This window comes from Paralichthys olivaceus, chromosome 23 (assembly GCF_024713975.1).
Source record: "Paralichthys olivaceus isolate ysfri-2021 chromosome 23, ASM2471397v2, whole genome shotgun sequence".
Lineage (NCBI taxonomy): Eukaryota > Metazoa > Chordata > Actinopteri > Pleuronectiformes > Paralichthyidae > Paralichthys > Paralichthys olivaceus.
Window position 1 is genome coordinate 11,825,457 of NC_091115.1, and position 21,719 is coordinate 11,847,175.

Genomic DNA, 21,719 nt, shown 5'->3' on the forward strand with positions numbered 1-21,719 from the left:
AACCCCAGAAGCAGCTACTGTGTGTCGACAAGAGCAGATTCACCACACAAACACAAAACATTGATTTGGAGTCTGTTTACATGCAACAATATTAAATTACAAAGTGTTCCAATTGTGTCTGATTAATTTAAAACACTAAATACCATCATCTTCAAATCTTCTGAGAGGGAGTATAACACCATTTGCTCTTTGTGAATTTTGTCTAAATGCTTTATAATTGGTGAAAGAGAAATTCCTGTTATTGAAAGCTAATGTGTGCGGTTACAAGTGATGATAACCTTAAATGTTTGTGGTCTGTGGAAACATACAGTGCGTCAAAGAAGAACAAAGACTAACATGGCCTCTTCCTCTAACAACACACCCTGCAGGGGAATGTGGAGTCTGGGGCTTCACCTCGAAAAATAACTACTTAACCTTTCTAAAAAGGACGTGGCAGCGAAAAAACACAAACCTGCACCCGTGTGTGTGCAGGAACACATGATGATGGGCAGTCTCTCATCGTGTGAGTGTGTCTGTGTAAGTGTGTGTGAAGGCGAATGCCTCAGTCACTGTGGCCACCCAGGAAAGTAACTTCACAAAGACAGAGATGACAACTCCAGGCTCTTACAGGCTCTCTGCAGTTTATTTAAAGAGCATTTATGCATTGTGTTCAAATTCAGTGTGTGTCCCTCTGTGCGTATGTGTGCATCTGAATATCAGGTTGTCCTCGCAAACGTATAAACCCTGAACTTACAACAAAGAGACAAGAGAGAAAAGGAGACAGACACATGGTGTGATGTAGTTTTTCCCCTGATGAAGACCAGTGTTATATATGTGTATTGATATAAAATAAAAGCTTTTAATGTTTGGCGCTGATTTTTTTTTGCTTGTTTTGTGCAGCTCAATCTATAATCTCAACTCCATTTAGGCATGCACAACAATTACAAGCTTGGTAAAAACAGTTGCCTGCATCTGGAAACAACACTGACTTGAGCTGTGAACTAAGACTTTTGAGTTGTGGGCTATAAAACTAAAACAGAGGTGAGTTCTTCAGAATAGGAGATAAAAAAATGTATATCTGGGTTTGTCACAGACTGTATGCAAAGATGGGCGGCATACCAGCTCCCCAAAAGTGAAGCCAAAGCATCTTGATCACCACCTGGTGGCTAGCTGCAATATAGGCCATAAACCCAGCGCCTCAATGTTCGTGAATAGCACATGGACCAAGCTAAAATGTCAAAACAGACGTCACATAAATTTTTCTTTCAAGACATTTCTGGTATTTTAGGTAGTTTGAAACTGACATTTGTTCAACTGTTGTGACTGACAGCCCAGACTGACTCGAGATTGTTTTTGTGCAGGTATCAGCGGGATCACGCTACTGCAGCTCCATTCCCCGATGACAACTGCACAGTCTCTAGATCCAAATGAAATCCTTGGCACAAGATGTTAGCATTCATATCTTCATAGTCCACCCTTATGTACAGTCTTGTTTTGTCCTCCTTTTTATATATTACAAGCTGTCATTTGCTCTATTGTTACAAAGAATGTAATTATAGCAATTTTCATTTTTCTGTATTCAGCTGAGTGGTTTACTTACATAAGTGTTTCAACCCAGCAGAGGTGGAATGCAAAAATACACACAGTACATTCAAAAAGTACTTCAAGCTATGCTGTGAAGTAATTTGCACGTATGTTCTGATGATTAAAGTGCTGCTGTGTAAACAGCACCAGAGTGAAAGCGACGGAGGAACAGCAGAGGCAGAAAGACTGAACTTTTGATACTCGCTGGTGATAAGAGTCAACTAAGCCTGTCTGGGAATGCTGTCCACAGACCCTGGCTGTAAATATCACAGCCCATATTAGCCAGTGTTACACTATTAAACATGTCTAGCATCGAGGCTGTGTGGTGTTAGGCAGCATTAGAAAAATGCTGCAAACACACAGGCTCATCGTGTCTGCAGTCATGCTCTGCTTCGCTGCACTGAAAGCATGTGTATGGATCACATGGAGGGTAATTATAGTTTATTTAGAGCTGAAGTTTACAGTTGATCACACTCTATTCTTGTTTAAAGGAGATCTGGTGAATGCAAATGTGATAAAGATTCTTCATGTTTGTCGTCTTCATGTTGCCACATGTGAAATCAAATTGACTTTGCCCAGAACTGCAGGCTCATCATGTTTCCTTTCCTTTCTGAACTAAATCAAATAAAAGTTACATATTAGATTATTATCCAGTAATTACAGCTGCAAGAACAAAAGATACAAGTTTTAAAAAGTCCAATGTGATCAGTATGTGTGAGTGTGGAAATGAATCACTTGATCACAGTTTGATAAAAAAATCGTTTTGGTATTCATCGGTTCAGATACAGTTTAGTTGTTCAAACTGGTTCCAGGGTCGATTATGACAATTAGTGTTCATCTAGTGTTCCTTTTAAGACAAAGCTGCTTTTATATTATATATTTTATTTTAAATGGAACAATTAGTGTGAGACTGCAGTCATGGTAAAGATCAGTGGATATGAGATAATTTTATCCCAGTGTGATTCTTGCAAGTGGTGTAGAAGAGACAATGATACAACTGACATCCTGTCCAGTGTCCAGCTAAATAGCATCACTTCCTGTGACCAGAGACATCATTTCCTGTAGTTAGCACACATCAAAACCCAAGACAAAACCTCATCTGCTCTGTATTTCCTGTTTAGATTTGTCGTGTTGACAGTCAACTGTCCTTGAGACGTTACATCGAGGAATTTCAAAAACGTTTTTACCCTTCCACCTCTACTGTGTAACATTCCTAATAGTTGTATGGACACATGCACACATTCAAAAGCATACACGTATACACACACACACACACAAAAACACACTCTGTTTGTCTGCCCCCCACGGACGTAAAACACACACATCCACAGCTTTCCAAACGACCCAGATCATTGCAACAATAGCACGTCTACGTCTGTTGTCATGCCAACCCTCCCCCGACCTTTGACCTCTGTTTTTTAGCAGAGGCACCCCGGTTCTTCTGAAGAGAGCTGCAACGGATTTAAAAGGGGGCACCCGTGCAGCCCTGCACAACTTTAAGAGCATCATCGACTGACCCAATAAATCACCATCTGTGTGTGTGTGTCGGTGTGTGTGTGTGTGTGTGTGTGTGTGTGTGTGTGTGTGTGTGTGTGTGTGTGTGTGTGTGTGTGTGTGTGTGTGTGTGTGTGTGTGTGTGTGCACTGTGAGGACCGTTAAAAACAACTTGGGCTCATGAAAGATGAATCACCCTGGATTAGGGTGTACAAACTCATAAATTAATTATCTATTTTGACTGATTTACTGAAGATGGTTCTAAAGATGGTAAAAATGTCCTATTATGCATGCTTATCACTTTACATTACAGGAATAATGTTTTGTGATTTTACCTATATTGTCTTAACCTTTCCCTTAACAATTTTATTCAAATATAAACAGTGGAAAATGATTTAAGGTCAAAATTTAGGGTCAAAATTGGGTTGTTTGTTGTAAATTGCATTATAAATAATTTTATATCAAACACTTCTTTGTTTCTTCTCTTAGATTGATACAAAGCAGTGTTAATCTGAAGTATCACCAAACTGACTGGCTAATAAATAACTACATTAATTACATTACTTGACTGAGTGGTGCAACCTTTAATTTTGACATAAAATAACCTCCATTTAAACACTTAAATATTGTATAACCATAGTAAACTAAGTGCAACAGGTAACTACAACAGCTAATGAGAAAAGAAAGAGAATATTTATGTGTTTGCATAACATGGATCTGTATTACATCACTGTTTAAGATTTGGGATCAAGTCTCTCTGGACTATGCGCCTTCCTTCACGTCAGTACATTCACACGTCAACACATCTAATCTATTGTTAGAACATTACCACGTTTTGCCATATACATTTCCACTAATCCCTGCAGCAACTCATGTCGGTTTACCATCAGTCAGTTTGACTTCTGCTCATTCAACACGTGAAGAAAAAGCTGACCCTGCATCAGCTCTGCAGTCAAGCCTCAGGCTAATTTAACGGAATGTGTCACCAGCTCTGCAAATCACTGGTCTTCATTAAGTCTGACATCGGTGGAACGCACCCACCCCCCTGTTTTACAAACTAATAACACAAGGATATGCCCATAAACGCATGTAATAGTGTGTGTGTGTGTGTGTGTGTGTGTGTGTGTGTGTGTGTGTGTGCGTGTGTGCAGATTCTACTTGTATCTGCATGTCACAGCAGCAAACAGGAGGCCTATGTGATCGGTAAAGCTGTATAAATAAGAAAAGTCAACTCCATCGAAGAGGAACGAGGCAGGAAATCTGTTTGTACGTGGAAATTAATCTCTCATTTCCATGGCGATCCCTACAAACACCAGACAACCTGACAGACAACAAAACAAAGAAGTCTCTGGTGCCATTGGTCTGTATCCTGCGAATAATATCTGTGGTTGTCAAGAGCTTTACAAGGCTTCAGCCATTGTCCCAAGCATCATAAAGGCAGTGCCGTCGAAGAGAGGGACATACAACCAAAATACACCTCAAACAATAGATACAGGTGTCACCCTGCAGCGAACACAGAATGGTATTGTCCCCTTTGATGTACACTTCACTGTCAAGGCTACCGAGTATGCTATGGGCTCTATAGCTGGAAACAAAGAGGCCAACGGCATGTGAAATGTGAGATGCTGTGCATTGCAGGCTAGCGTTGGGTCAAGAAGCAGCAACTCTTTTTTTAACAAGTTGCAAAACAATGGTCTTGGGTCAAGTCAGATGATGCTACAGCTCCCAGAGTCTGATACAAGAAGGAAGAGCCAGAGAGAGAAGAAAAGACATGAGGGGAAAACGATGAAATAAAGAAAGATTGATGTAACAGCACAGCACAGCACATGCATACCTGAAAGCATACTAGCTTTGAAAGGATAGGAGATAAAGACAGAACATAGCATATCTCATATGCTTGAGTTAGAACCACTAACTTCACTTTGGGAAGATGACAAACTAACTGCTCATTCAACTTTGATTCAGGGGAAACCTCGAAATACCACCCTGGGGTTATGCCTCTGCTAACAAGTGCAGTTTTAGTCGAAATACATTTTGTTTCCAGACGTATGTAATATGTGATTGTTGATTTAAAAGAAATTTAATAACAGTCAATAAGTATATTCCTTGGTGAAATGCGAAACATCACTATTTGTGATATATTCACAAGAACATGAGGTCACCATGACTGTGACCATGACCTTCTACCACCAAAAACTTCATACCAAATTTGAGGAATATTGTGTTTACAAGACCAGAAACATGAGTTATAAGACCACAGGGACCTCGACTTTTGATCACCAAATTCTAATCAGTTCATTCGTGAGTCTCAGATAATGTTTGTATCAAGTTTGAAGAGATTTCCTCTGGGCGTTCTTGAGATATCATGTTCACAATCACATGAATGGATGGAAGGACTGGTTAGAGATGTATTGTTATGGGATCCACCCCTTGAGATGTGTCATTTCATTTTGGAGTTTGGTTAAATTCACAGTTTTCATGCATATCAATGCTATTATAACTGCGGATACTGAAAATGTACAATAACCAGACACAACTATACTGTTGTATCTCCTTAGAAGGCCGGCGTTATCTTATTTCCAGTCTGGTTTAATGTTATAAGAACAACGCCCACAGGCTCTGGAAGTTTGTTAGAAAACAACACCAGCAATTGACTGCACAGTAAGCCCTTCTAATATGATATCACAACTGAAGTAGTTACTTGAGATCAGGTTGTGAAATAAACGCTGTCTCTATTCTGAGATTCGAACATCGTGGGAACATCTTGAAAAATGACTTTAGACTCTGAGTATGAAGTGAACTAAGATAGAAAAACTCTTGTTGGTGGTTAAGGTTGTTCCACTGCAAAAGCATCTATAGGCTGCATTGACTCAGAGACACGTGTATTTAAGCTGTTGAGCGTACAGACAGTGAACTTTTAACCCCTGAAGCTGAAGCCAGGCCTAAGAAGAGCAGAGCTGTGATCTCTCCTCAGAGTTAACATCACTAGTCAAAGCTGTACTCTGACGATAATCTCCAAAATCAGCAGCCAAGGTCAACCGCCTTGAAACCCTCAAAGAAAGCCACATATCATCCTCTTCACTCCCACAACATCACTGTTCAGCCTTAGCAAGAGCCAACTAAGATATAGAACTTTTATATATTTTTTGGAATATTTTCAGCCCCCATCTCATTTTCATGAGCTGAAGAGGCTGTTTTTAAAAGGCCTACTGAAGCAGCAGAAGCCGCAGCCGGTCAGTTGGTTGATTGAGTTCCTTACCTTGTTGTAGTAATGGAGCTGAACAGAGTGCCACTCGCCGTCGCTAACCCCGCTTGGGATGTAGGGAGACACTGTGGTCTTTGTCTCACCTGGGTAACAAGGGAAGGCGGGAAGAAGGAGGGAGGGAGGAAGAGCGGGGAGAGTGACGAGGCAACGAAAGATGGGAGTAAAGTTGGTGGAAGAGAGGAGTGAAGAGAGGGAGAGGGGAGAGAAGGTAGTGAGTGAAATGAAAATGGTAACGTGGGGGTGAGACAAAAGATGAGGGGAAGGAAGAGGAAAGAAAGAACCAGAGCAGAAGTGCAAAGTCAGATCTTCCACATAAATATATTCACCAATTTCAAACAACAGTATGTGAACCTTTTCTGTGAGTGATGATGCTAAAACAAACCAGTTTTCTGATGATGTTCACTTTGTTAAATTTTTTGAAAGTGGGGTGAAGCAGGTGTCTATGTAAAGGGGTGGATCCAGTATATTTTATCATTGTATCATATTTCTTAAACAATAAGATACAGCTTTTTTTCTTTAAAAATGTTGGATGAAAAAAATCAGGCGTATTTAGGGGCCAGAGGAGTGACATCTGAGCAGAGCATGCAGGAGGCCGGGCATGACGTATACACTCCGCTGCAGAAATGAAGTATTTTTGTTTACAGGGCTATTCTTATCATCAGAAGCTCTGGAATCCAACTCTTTTTTATTCCTGTTAAAATTTTCCGTACATCCTCCTGCTGTATTCTCACGTGGGCTCACTCGTTTATTCTTCAGAAAGTTTACTTGGGGTCTAGCAGGAAAAACTCTGGCAAATGTCCACATTAAGCGGAATGTCCGAAGTTCAGTGCATGTTTGAAAGCAGCATTAGTGTGGGCAATTTGGTGCTGGTTTATAGAATTTAAGGGGACTTCTTATCTTTCAGAAGTTAAATTGTCTTGCTTTAATGTGGGCAAGAGGAGGAGGAATGTCTACTTCACTCAATATATCCTGCAGGTTGTCGATAAGTTGCTATTAAAGGGAAAACTCTGTGTGTCCTTACTTGACGTACGCAGATTAATACGCTAAGATACGCACCACGGTCGTAAATCAACTGTTGGGAAATCCAGAATTAGTCTGCGGTATCAATGGCTCTCAGTGAGAAGATTGTAGAGCACAATGGCACCAGATTTACTGGGAGTTATACTCTGTTTGTCAAAGGCAGGGGCAGTCTGGGCAGGAATCCACTGCTCTGGAAATCAATAAGCCGTACAGCAACTCTGACAACCAATGCCAGGCTTTGTGTGTGTGTGTGTGTGTTAATAAGTTAATAAATTATGTCTTTTTACTGACTGTGCACGTGAGAAATAGAACCAAGTGCAAAGAAGGGGTTTGTAAATAAAGTCCTACTTTGCACGTTCGCCGGTGTCTGATTTGATGTTCAGCATTTAGTTGTATTTCAGATCTGAAGCAGGGAACAAGGACTTGGCTTGGTTCCCAAACAGGCTTCACCCAACATAATCATATTGAACTGGATTCCTCCCTGTGCGGTACCATGGGAAAGCGGAGCAAGTCTGAGAACCAGAGTCACCAGTCCAAGGAACATGTGTTTGATCTGCAATCCAACGGTTACCAGGTCTGGCAATCAGTGTGGCTGTTTGTTTGATCGGGTTGAACTGTGTGTGTGTGCGTGCGTGTGCGTGTGCGTATGTGGGTGTGTAATGAAGGTGTTTTTTGGCCATCATCAACCCTGAACATTTGGATACATGCACACACTGACTTACACACACTCTTTCAAAAGAAAGCGCACGCTGATAAGAATTATTTAGCGACCTCTTTGTGAAAGTCACTTTAGATAATGTGTGTTTACACCCGAGTTAATCTTGCAGTGCAGCACAGTACAGTTACAGTAAGTGGTGACCACAAATGCACCGGCAGGATAACACACACACGGTGAGGCCTCACCTCCAGAGAAGGTGAGCTGAATCTGTTCGTCGATGATCTCCAGGGCGATGAAGTCGTGTTTCTCGTTAAATCTGCCGTTGTAAAGAAGCAGAGCGTTTCTTTTTCTTGTGGCGAACCTGCAAAGATGAATAGGATTTTTTTAGATGTGCTTTTTAAGGTACTTTATTATTCCTAAATACTCTCTGTCAAGCAAGAATGCAACACAAGGATATTTATCAAACAAAAGTAATTGATGAAGATAATGATAAAGGAGTCATGGTTACAATAAAAGGGTTTTAGAGAAGGTGATGACGTTAAAAAAGAACAATGCGAAATAAAATGTATTTAGTCAGATTTCTGTGAATCCTGAACAAAGTCAAAGTAGGCAAGTTAAAAGTTCTGGGATAATGAACAATTCAATTATTTCTAAATATGAAATAAATATTACATATTATTATATATGGTGGCATACAGGAAGGTCTCAGAAAGATAAAAATAACAACAAAATAAGCTTAGCTTTTAGCTGTATAAAAGATTTTAATTTCTAAAGTGAGACTTAAAACCAAACGAGGTGTAACAGAAAAGGTTGAGTGAATTCCAGTTGTTTTTCCTCTTCACTGAATTCTTAAGTTTCCTGTCACATGTCTAAGCACCTTTCCAACTCAAACAGACTGAGCAGTTAAACGCCTTGCAGATAGCTTCAGGATGAAAGGGCCGAGGAGCTCTTAAGGAAAAGTCTCTTGGAGAGGAAAGGCAGGATGTGTATACCCGGCAGGCAGCAGAGAGGAAGCAGCTCCCCTGCTTTAGATGATGCATGTACATGGCCACATGTGAGAGAGGGCGAAGTACCTGGTAACTGAGCCAGTACCTTCCCGTGTGTTTTTTCTACGGGTGTGCAAAGTTCACATGCGTGGCTTGTTTGTGTGTGCTTCGGGAGCGCAAGGTGAGGGCAGAGGAGTCAACCGGCAGATGCCAGTGAGGCCAGGAGGGCAGGAAGTCAGGATGGCTGTAGCCAAACACTGATAAGGGAAACTCATCACACAGCCTTTCCTGTTTTTACCACACTGCAAAAACCCCTCACCGTCACTGTGTGGCCGATAAACTCACACTATTAAACTGATCTTACCTCTGTGTGAGAGTCAGAAACTTGCCGGACCAGGGTTGTTTACCTGCAGCAGTTTCAGTTTGTTTGAGAACACAAACACGCCTCATAAATTTGCACGTTTAGGCGGAGTGTGTGTCTTCCCTGCTCTCCCATGTGTAGATACCTGCATGTACTGAGACGAGGAAACTGAGGCACAATGAAAAAAGTGTGCACATGTCTCGATACGCCCCAGTTGACACAGTTAAACCCAACTATGTTTATTTGTGCAGTTCCATTGATTATCATTTGCTACAATATTTGCTACGTACCGCTGGTACGGTCTCCAATGAAAATATATGTGTTTTAGCAAAACAGAAAATTCATCCAAATGATTTAAGAGCCAAGATTTTGTACTTTGTACTTGTTTTTTTTTGTAAATCTTTACAATACTCAATGAAGGGAATTGCTCAAATTTGGTGCAACATCTGTAGCTTAAAAACGTAATTCATTCTCACAAGCTAGTATTTATAGGTAATATTTGTCAATGTTTTTGTTAGCTTTTCCCAAACCAGTCTGATGTTATATATATGTATCCTTACATAACTAATAGATAATCAAGTAGCATAAATACTGGTGTAAATAATCGCATGAACGAACCATTGTTAATGTTATTCGTAACAAATGTGCTTTTCCTACCTTGATGTCAATACGGCTGCTTAAAAAACTCCTTATATTATTATTATAGCATTTTATACTCATATTCAGTCTGTATACAATACCTGCCTATATAATTACAAAGGCACAAATCCTTGTGCAATCTTCCTGTACCACTGCACAATATACAAACAACATTTTCGTAGTGTAAGGTGTATGTTATGTATATATATGTATGTTATATTTTAATTAAAAAAATGTATTGTTGTTCTATTGCCATATTTTATTAAAAACGTCAAACTGGCACTGTTAAAATGTCCATTTAAACCACAGAGTTAACACATAGCGAGCTCTATAAAGCTACAACTGACAACAGCTGCTTGTGACAGTTGTCATTTCATCCTAAAAGTCTCTCGCAAGAGATTTGTTTGAAATTGAGTTATTACTCTGTCACTTTTATCAGAGTGAAAAGTGTGACAGGCGTAGTCTTGAATTTCATCCAGACATAATAACTAGAAAGGGAGTGTTTGCCGTTTGTGGTAATTAACGAAGAAAGGAGCAGGAGGGAACAAATGAAGAATGACTCACATGAAAGAGACAGTGAAGTGGAACCTTTGCCGCAGGCCTCTGAAGGTAATGAAGGACTGTCCGGGGAAGCTGCGCGTGGTCATCTCGCAGTAGGGCTTCTCGTACTCCCCAGGCAGACACTCACACATGAAACCGCCTGTGAGACGGTTCACGCACTGACCGCCGTTCTTGCACACGCCGGGCACACAGCGGTCTAATGATGCATTCAGCTCACAGTGTTCACCTGCGAGAGAGTATCACATGTGTTTTTATATTTTACTTCTAACTGTGGTTGACATATGTCTTGGTTTGAATAGGCCCCATATTCAAACATTCATTAGAGCTGATTGTTTCAACAAGGTGCGTTTGAACTGAACATTAAATTAAATTAAACAAACTATTCTGCAGGTTAAAAGCAGCTTCAGTGGTTTGTTGTTTAAGTCCCTTCTCAAACACTAGTTCAAAAAAAACGTTCTCAGTCTAAACATTAGCAGCAAACTGCCGAGCTCTGTTTATATGTCTTTTCTGGGAAGCGCAGGTCTGTTTGTAGAGAAAAAAGAGGATGGAAGATAAAGAGGATGGGAGATAAAGTACAGAGAGTGGAAGAGAGTGGAAGGGAGTGATAAGAAAAGAAAGAAATGAAAAGGAGACGTTAAGAGTGGAGGAGAGATGAGACATTTAAGCCCAACACATAGCTGCTCCTGCTGATAACTGCTGCTCAACCATATGAAGATCAGATACATGCTTACTGGCTAAATCCCTCTTAGCATCACTGCAACTTGGATTTATGAAGTGTGAGAAAATATCCAGTCTAGAACACTAAACTGCATTCCTACAATTTGCATGTAAAAATTCCCTCAGTGTACACCCACCTCTTCAACATCTATTTCAACTATATTTCAAGTATGTCTCAGGATCAAAATTAAATCAAATCAAACCCTACAGAAGATCTCTTTACAGGAGGTCCTCTGTGTGTGCACCTACTTTTAAGGATCTGGTTTCAGGTCCAACTTTGATGCTGCATGTTGATATTAATCTTTTTAATATTATTATCTAATTTATTACTTACTGCAGTGTGACTCTCATGGGAAATTCTTCCAAAATGACCACGTGGATCTAGTTTTGCTCAGAATCGGGGAATTGGGCCCAGTTTCCTGCCTGTGCCTCATTTACATTCCTCCACTAATGCAGCAGGAGACCTCTTTTTGACTGTAATATTATTTGCAGTGGGTGCCTCTATGTCCCGTGCAGTGTTGTGTGTCAACTTTCTGTCCAGACAAAATCTGTCCAGCCAGGATACCCACAGAAAGAACCCCAACACCACTGCCTGGAACCAGCTAATGGCCCTTCTCTCCTCAGCATAATCCTTTTTTCCGAGGGGGGGAATTATAAGGATCTGTTTTCCTGTAATGTAGGTAACCCAAGGAGGACAAGCCAGGCCTCCTCCCCGCTGTCATCAGCCCCATAATGGCCCCTGATGGGCCCTGGCTATCTGAGTTGAACTGTGACCTTCTAGACGGGGACACCGAGATGTAGGTAAGGGGAAAAAATATGATGGACGAGCTGAGAAAATGGGCATGCGGAGGAGGAGGAGAAGGCGCGAGACGGCCAGTGAGTGACAAAGGCAGCTATAATCAGGTAATTAAATCAGATAAGATAGAGGAAGAGAAGGAGAGGAGAGGTGGAGTGTTGGGGGAAAGGAGGGATGAAGGCTGTCAGGGGCCCAGTAGACTATTAGGGAGACAAAAAGGAGCGGAGACAGTCGGTCAGCTATCAGATGTACCTGGGGGAAGTTATGGGAGGAAGATCACTGACATCGGGAAATATTTCGCTAAATGATTTGAATAGAAACGATGAAAGCCTTAGAACCTTCCCATAGAGTGCAGAGTCATGTTTACAGGCGGCTTCCGGGCAGGAAGAGACAATATTCCTAATTTCCGTTATTTATACAAAAATATTTATAAAAGCTGCTTTAGTTATAATTTAGTGTAGTTATAATTCACTGTATCAAGATTATATAGAGTTTTAATTAAAGCCAAGGTGCTTTTAGGTTGATGGATTAACTGATATTCGAGTCGGACCTGGTTCAACCAGTATCGTCAGCATTCCGCACACCTATACAGCAATAAATCAACTGCACTGTACACCTACAGTATTACAAAGCACGTTTTCTGCTCCCTGCACCGGGGTCGACCTCAAGCTACAACAATAGGTGGCTGAGAGCTCTTACAACCTGTCAGTTGAGTCATTTTGTACAAGTCGTTAAAGCCTTTGTCAGACACAAGAGGAAAGATCGCACTTACTTAAAAAGACTCTCACTGTTTTTCTTTGGAAAAAAAACATGTTCCATACACATTACTACAACATAGTCATTTGTATTAAGCACATAACAGTGTAGTGTAGTTGTGCAAAAGCTTTCTTTTTGCTTTTGCACAATGAATTTTGACAAATCACATAACTTTTAACTTTTATCTTTACATTGCACATTTATTTAACTGCCTCATTTTGTATATAGTATTTCTATTTTCATCTTATTTATTCTACATTCTGTTCTATTCTTGTTTTTCTTACAACACCTACAACAATGTCCTTGTGCTGCCGTATCAGTTTTGAATTTCCTCTATCGAGGATCAATAAAGGCACATCTAATCTTATAAATGTAAATAGAGAGGTAGATTATCTCAATTCAGATGTAAAAGATCAATAAATTAGTTGTGTTAAATTCTCCTAAAAGTTCATCAACTCTTTATATTAAGATAATTTTAAAAATGTTTGTCTAATCTACGAAAAAATTGAATAAATCCTGCTCCTCATGTGGTTTACTGATGGGCTAAAACTAGGATTTGTGTGCTATAAACAGTTGAAAATACCCAGATTGTCTTAAATTGGGTCAGAGCAGAAAAATGGGCACTAATGTAACTTATAACTTCATTTAGAAGTAAAATAATAAGTATTCATTCTTTAAAAAGTTAAAATCTTCCATTTAGCCCACTCACCAGTATAATCTTCCTGGCACTCGCAGGTGTATCCTCCCTCTCGGCTGAGGCACCTGCCGTTGTTCTTGCACGGTCCTGAGTAGCACAGGTCGATCTCGGTCTCGCAGTAGTCCCCAGTGAAACCGAGGGGACAGCGGCAGCGCAGCCCATTGATGGGGTGGATGGGCCTGAACAGAACCGTGTCTGAGGCGATGAAGGGAGGGGAGCTGTCGAACTTCAGCACTGATACGCACTTCATGTAGTTCTCGCAGGGCTCGCGCAGGCAGATGTTGTCATCGAATGGCAACACCTGGAGAGAGGATGACATTTCGGACACATTAATTGATTTGGTTAGGGATTTCTGAAATATTAAATTTATATTTTGTGTTCATGTACCTCCTGAGATGATATCAGCCTGAGCAGAGTCCTGTTAAGGTAGATCTGCTCCTGCAGCTCCTCCGAGGGGAAGAACGTCCCTTTACCCGGGACGCCTCCAGGCTGCATCGCCGAGAATGTGACGTTGAGAATGGAGCCTTGCACGTCTGTGTCGTTTTGGATGTTAAACACAAACACTGATTCCCGTTTGGTGGAGAGCACAGCTGCTACGCCCTCGAGGAAGAGGCTGAGCAGGGGAGAGAGGAAGCGCTCCTGGGACATGTTCTCCAGACGCACAGTGATGCTGTTGGTCAGCATGTCGTCAGTGATGATGGTGACGCGCAGCGTGCAGCGGCCCACAACAGTATGGACACCATCTGGAAGAAAGAGAGCAGTTTCACCGTTATACACTTTTAAAATAATAAGACATAAGAGAAAAGAAGAGATTATAACTTAACTTAAACTGACCGATACAAAAGCACAAAGACAGGTTACTTATTCTTGACATGAGGCCAGCTTTCATTAAGATGAGTGCTTAGATACAGTGCATACCAAGAAAGCAGAACAGCCAACAACAACAACACACTCCTGGAAGCCAAGCATGTTCCCAAGGAGTAGAAGAAGAGAAAGTTGTGAATACAATTGGAGACCTGTTGTCGTAATTATGTGTAAATAGAGAGTATTTTTTTACCTATTTCCTTTCTACTATCATGTTACAATAAGACTTAAAGAGATATCACGATCATGTTGCCTGTATTTTCTGCCTGAGCTGCTGGTCTTTCTTAACTGCCATCACCCCACTGTATTTAACACAATAAATATGGAGAAACATGTTTTGAATAAAACTAAGCAGTAAAACGGTAGAGGATAGACCATTTAAATGTGTGTGCAAGTTTTAAAAAAATGTGGTCAACTTAAGCGGGCTCTTTTTAATGTGTCCTGCCAACCTGTATGACAATGAGCAAGGGGTTTCAATTTTCGTTTTACACAACATAAAGTATACATTGTTAATTCAGTGCTGTCTATTGATAAAAGAAAATCTTGAGTTCACAGCTGCAAGGTCCAAGCAAAACATGAGCATCCTCGCTAGCAGAGGATCCGAGTGAAAGAAATGAACTGTAATGGTACTACAAAATAAATGATGTCTTATGGCTGACATGACAAGGGAGAGTCATCCAAAGAAAACCTCCTAAAACGTAGAAGAACAGAAAAGAGACGTTAATGCTCAACACTAAATGTACAATTTATATATATTGGTCAGTTTAAAGCCTGAACATGGCTTAAAAACTGATTGTATTACTTCCCATTCACAGCTTTAACTCATATATATGTTAAACCAGATTCTGTCTCTTCTGCCCTCTCAGTGTTCTCCACTGTGCATCTCAACAGCTCGACTTGTTTACCGTGCAACACTTTTTCTACTAGATTAAATTAAGTAGTTGCCAGTCTGTGCAGATTCGGTCTGATTCCACCCTCGGGTGGGAGTAATTGGATCAGTCTAGGATTTCTGCCCCTGGGGAGGTCTGGGTCTGGTTCTTATACATACTTCTGTACTACTGTATGCTCTGGTGCCTATGGAGGGAAGCAGAAGGCTATAGGCTGCACATGCTGGGTGAAATACAGCTGACAACAGGTGGTGAGGCCAGATGAAATCGGCAGGGGGTATAATACTGTTCAAGCAGGGGCAGGGAGATGGCTCAGATTGCACAGCTTTGCTGCACCATACTGAGCACTTGAGTGTGTGGTGTATCCGAGGGTGTAGGTTCAGGGGTGAAAGAGTCACAGTGGAGGTTCGAGTGCAGGCGCCCTGTCACTCTCATGACACACTGAGGTCACTTCTCAGGACCTCGCATTCTCTTTGCACAAACACAGACGCACCGTCAATCAGAGCAAGGGCCCGCTCGTCCGGCTAGCCTCATGCTAACGGCTATCCAGGCTGGAGGTCAACTCCAACAGCGTCAGGATGGATAACCCACCAAGGGAGGCAACATGGGGGTCAGCCGGTTGAGTAAAGCAAAGTTAATGGTGGGTGGGCCCAGGAGTGACAAAAGGCACACATGCAAATTCAGACGCACATTAACAAGTCACTCTGCAGGACGGTGACATTAAGCAGCTGCTGTGGTGTGTTCGGCTGCTGTAATGGAGGTTTTCATAGAACACTCTGCTAACAGACAGATCTGCTGGCTACTGTCTCACCCTCTGTATTTGGGAATACAATGGCATTCCTGATGCTGCCAGAGATTCTTCAGCTCCTTGGTTTAAACAAAATATCCTGCATGGAGTTACACCGTATATATGCAATCATGATTTGGGATAAAAAAAATTCTGCTTTGATGGGCTTATTGTTTCTCCCCCCCACTTTATTTCACACTTAAAAACAAACTGAAAGCAAAGGCAGCGTACAGCTTAAACACACTGACTGACATGAGACTTCAACACCGATGCTACAAGCCAAGTTATTTCTTGACTACATAAACTATTGCAGATTAGCACTTGTGCACAGTCAGTGCTCTATGATTTACAGTCCTCGCCTCCCAAAGTGATCTGCACAGCTGAGACAGTGTGACTGGCACAGGATGGCGGGGGAACCGTTGGTGTGAAAGCCCAAGAAGCACTAAATGGCTCTGTTGGAGACCAGCACTGGATCCAAAAATGGTGAAGCATGACGGAAATGATCACTCAGTCATGGAAAGATGTGAAATAGAATTAATGAGGCAGACAAACACAAGGGCAGTGCTGGGAAACCTGATTGAGATTGCATTGACGATGCAGTCGTGTGGTAACCTAAGTATATGGTGAGAAGAGGGCAGAATCTGTGACCTCAGAAATGACTGTAATAAAATAAAATAGTTCATATTTTAGTTTTGACATACTTTTACAAGACACTTGCTTGTTTTCTTTCTCTCCCCAGGGGCAACCCCGTTCAACACTATTTAGAGAGCCCACCAGCTGCTCTCATGGGATGACACACATGTAGAGGATGGGCTGAACCATGGAACGGGTGTGTCACAGACAGACGCCATGGAAAAGAGAATTCTGTGTGTGTAAGCATGTTATCACACACACACACACACACACACACACTGGCAACCACAGATGAGCACAAACGGACACACAGGTTTAAAAGGACTTATTACTACTGAGAGTGTTTTCATAGATGACCCTCCAAGTAAAGACAAGAGGTGGGAGCATCAAAGCTGCGCCCTAATCTGACCATGTTTGAAGTAGCAGGGTGAATCATTTATTAACTTCACACACACTGCTTTATCTCTATTACCTGGCACATACAGTATCTGCACTGTTGACTTAACACAAGCATTACAGCACTTTTACAGCCTAATAGCACAAATAAACGTGTATCCATGTGAATACATTTGCACAATAATTGGAGTCTAATGGTTCAGTCATCATTGTGGTTTGGATTTGTTGCGCTGTGGGGTGTATTAGATATCACAGGCCACACGGTTTGATGCCGTCTGTGTGTGTGCTGAGGCAGCAGAGGTGATAAGAGCTGTTAATGAGCTGTGAAGCAAGACGCACCAATGACACGCCCGTGTTTGTGTATGAGGACAAGTGACCACACACAAGTGCGGACACACAAAAAGCTCATACATTTGTCTGGCAGCTGTCTGTGTGCTTCCCTGGTTATGCAGCTCTCACTCTCCCTCTCAGACACACACACACAGACACACACAGACACACACACAGGTGTCTACGGACAGCTGTCATCGTGAGCTACAATACACACAGGTTTCAACAACAAACACACACACACACACACAGTGATATATACACACATTATATATGTCTAAATTACATGTCTACATAAAGTATATGAGGTTGTGTTACGAAATACATGTAATAATTATTTTTAATAAAATTTAGAGCTTATTTAGAGCCCCGCAATCATTCAACATATTTTGCTCATAATTAATATTTCTTTGTAATATAATAATAACAAAATCATCATAACACATTTAACATTTTTATCGATTAAAATGTCCTTTACTAATTTGCATAAACTTGTTGTGCAGAGACACAGTCGACTTCTACTCTGGTGGCCGCCCCCCCCCCTTCCCCAACTCCCCGGTGTGAAATCAACACCAGTGTTTGGTCAGTTAGTGACAGGGAGGGTCAGTAAAACAACCGCAAACCAAGGTGACATCTGTAGCTGCAGCAGGTTTCACACAAGCGTCAAACCCACCACAGAGACACACTTCACCCCCTTTTACACACGAAAAAAGATCAACTCCTAAAACACTGAGCTGAAATCTAGAGCCTATGCATTAATATTTGAAAACAGCAAACCGGTTTCATTTCTTTTCTTTTTATTAACTCATCCTGGATTTTAATTTGTGTCTTCTTTTTTGCTGTAAAAAGATCTGCAAAAAGCTTTCCTTGTAAAAATATCCTCCATTAGTGTAAGGCCGTTCGTCCATCCTGCTGACATTTATCACAACTAAAGAGAATAGTAATTGAGAGCTTTGAATGTAACAAGCTCAAGGGGAGGCCTGTCATTATGAAAGCAGGAAGCCTTTAGGACAGGGCATTGTTAAAATAAGAATATCTGCCATTTCTTTTCGCCCCGCAACACTTTTTACAGCACAGTTAAAAGTTTTGCAGCAGAGCAGCCAATTAAAAACTCTCGTCAAGATCCCACAGAGCAGAACTCTCTTCCTCTTCCTCCCTCTCTTTTCCCCTTTCTCCAACTGTCTCTATGGTTTGCATATCGAAGAGAAGGTTTCAAATATTTGAACCAATAAAAGGGCAGTAAGATGAATGGCCTCCAGCCAATCACTGGTTAGAGATTCAAACTATAGCCCCTCCTTATTGGACACACCTGAACACCTCTGGCCTATCAGGAAGAGAGAAACCCACAGAGCTTTGGAAGGGATCTCTCTCTCTCTCTCTCTCTCTCACACACACACACACACACACACACACACACACAACCACAATGAACAATGTCATCTGGCAACATCTCTCCTCTTCTCATGTATTCTCCTCTCTTTCCAACACCAATTAAAAATTCCCACAAATGACAGTATTGTCCCTCGTTAGTTTTGTAATTCCAACTTAGTCCAACATCATGTCATCTCCTTTCTCATATTTTCTCTTATGGCAACCAGATCCTGTATCAGCAGCCGGCAGACACACTGACTGACATCCTGTTCACTGAAAGCGAAGGGAAATCACCGGGCAAAATTCACACCGAGGCGAATGCAATCAAAGCTCCATCGATCAAAAGATGCCAAAGCCAGCAGATACAGAAAGATGAACAGTAAAAGGAGATAAGCGAGAACAGGAAATTAGAGATAAACGTCTGGATGGGACAAAACTAGGGGGATATTTTAAAAGTAGAAAATATCCATATCCCCCTCACTCAATTTACCTTGGAGCCAAATGACCAGCTTTATCTAGCACAACCTACCGAATGTGTTCAAGTGACGATATAGAGCATCTGCCTATGACCCTGACTGTATTTATATGGCGCTTTTCCAGTACAAGTCACATTCAAACATTCATACAGTGCTTCTTCTATGCAGCACTTCTTTTATTTTATTATATTACTATTAAACACTGTTGCCACAGCCAAGAGAGGCATTTTAGGCTTCAGTTTCTTGCCCAAAGTCATTCAAACCACCAAATAGATTAGTGGACAACCCTCTCCACCCACTGAACCTTTACACACCCGCTTGATTTCTGTACAAAAAGCATATGGTTGAATCCTTAATATACTATAGTGTGCCGACCAAACCAGCACTCACTGCCACCTGTGCCATTCACTTGTTTTTTTTAAATTGCAGTTCTGCTTCCAACGTAGAGGCACAGGTGGGATATAGTGGGTGTGATGTATAGCAAGTATTAATGTTGTAAATATCATCAACTCTAATACAATAAAAAGATAATTCTCATGGAATAATGCCGTTTATGCATTTATAGACATCAGGGGCTAAACATGGATCCATAGTCCAAATCAGCTTCCTCCTCTGGAGTAAAACTCTTCTGCATGAGTAAACAGAAAAGAATCACTTTTCTTTCTCAGGTATAATACTAGAACAGCTCAGAATTATAATGCTTCCTATCATCAGTGTGTTTTAATTTTTCAGGTTTAACGATGACTAAGTGGTGATTTCAAATGCAAACAAAGGCTAACCAGGAGTAGATGATTAACCACAGGAATGCCAGAGGCAGCAGGTTAAAAGATACAGACCACAGAGAGAGATTTATATTCTCAAAGACAGAAATACATAAGACCATGACTCCTGCTGTATTTTATACCATGAGTACTTAGAAAAACATTTTTTCACATTGAAGGGGGGGGTAGTTCCAGAAATGAGGATATAAATTCTGCTGGAGTAACACGGCAAAAGTTGAGGCTGTTGCACAAGTGTGGTCACAGCCAAGGACAGCTTCGCTATCACTGTAATTGCAGCTTCACACGAAAACTGACAGAGCCACGACTCTGCTCCACAGCAACTGTCGGCTTCCACTCAGCACGAGAGAGCTTCTATCTGCTGTCACTCATCTGCTCCTTCCCTGTGTGTGTGTGTGTGTGTGTGTGTGTGTGTGTGTGTGTGTGTGTGTGTGTGTGTGTGTGTGTGTGTGTGTGTGTGTGTGTGTGTGTGTGTGTGTGTGTGTGTGTGTGTGTGCGTTCTCGATCTGGAAGCACTCAAAAAAACCTCTCATCTCCTTCCACAAGCTGTCGGCCATATTCTTCACAGGTATGCACGCCTGTGTGTCCGTCTGATCAAAGTGCTGAGGAGAGATGTGGGCTTAGCTTTGAACACTTACACAGACACGTGCATATAAAGTTTGACGGACGTGAAGACCACTGGGCTGTCAGACACCACGGCGAAATCTTGGAAATGGAGGGAAGCTATGGACTGAGAGGATGGGAGATGAACAGATTCTATACTGTACATTATTTGATATGCATCATGAGTAGGAAAGAGGGAATAAAAGCAATAATAAAGAACTGGAAGGAGACGTGTGTATGAGAAATAGTGTATTTCACTCATGTCTTGTAGTAGTGTGGTGGCAGAGTTGCCAATTGTGTGTGCATGTGTGACGATACATTATCTCTCTCACACACACAGACACACACATCCACATAAAGACACAGCTGTTGCAGTATAATATCCTCCCCTCCACCTCTTCTTCACTTCTACACTTCACCCGCCTCTCACTGCAGAGACCACACTAGGCAGGCACACAACAACGACTCCAGTCACCCCAGCAATGAGTGGTGGACACGAGGGGAGGAGTGTGGGTGAGAGTGTTCGGACGGGTGGGTGGGTGCATGCTTGTCAGAAGGATAACATCCCGACTACAGCCGGAGAACAGGTGGGATTACATGCAGACGCGCTGACTCGACCAGGATCAGTGAGGCAATCAAACAGCCCTTTGAACGGACAGGTGGACGACAGTGCACTGAGCAAAAGGGCATGAAACAGATTTCAAGTCAAATCAGCCATTAAATATGATTATATTACATTCAGGCTGATGATTTTCTTCACTTACACATCATCATGAACCCTTTCTGCACTGGACTGGAAACCATTCCCTGATGTGGAGAACATTATCACTGAATAAGCTCAACTATACCAAATTGAAGGACTTGACTACATAGCACTATCCCATAGCACTGAGACTATAAATTGGATTATGCCATTGGCCATGTTAAGAAACACATAAACATACGATTCTCATTCATTAGAATGGGAGTGATGCATTGGTTTCCTCTCGGGCTCTAAAGAGTTGGACAGAAAAATGCATCACACCCAACACTCTACTGTAAAAAGCTATATTGATAAAAACAATTTTTGTCCAGCATGGT

The 21,719-nt window shown here is 41.5% G+C and overlaps 1 protein-coding gene across 4 annotated transcripts in view; it reads right to left on the reverse strand.

Annotated features, from left to right (window-relative positions):
• Positions 1-21,719, reverse strand: part of celsr1a (cadherin EGF LAG seven-pass G-type receptor 1a) — an 83,545-nt gene that overhangs the window by 34,739 nt on the left and 27,087 nt on the right. For all 4 annotated transcript variants that reach the window (XM_069519436.1, XM_020092381.2, XM_069519435.1 and 1 more), the window contains exons 2-6: positions 13,901-14,256; positions 13,526-13,814; positions 10,551-10,773; positions 8,246-8,361; positions 6,317-6,405 (exon numbers count right to left, since the gene is read on the reverse strand). In XM_069519436.1, coding sequence (XP_069375537.1) covers positions 6,317-6,405; positions 8,246-8,361; positions 10,551-10,773; positions 13,526-13,814; positions 13,901-14,256 — 1,073 coding nt within the window. The remainder of the gene's footprint in view (positions 1-6,316; positions 6,406-8,245; positions 8,362-10,550; positions 10,774-13,525; positions 13,815-13,900; positions 14,257-21,719) is intronic.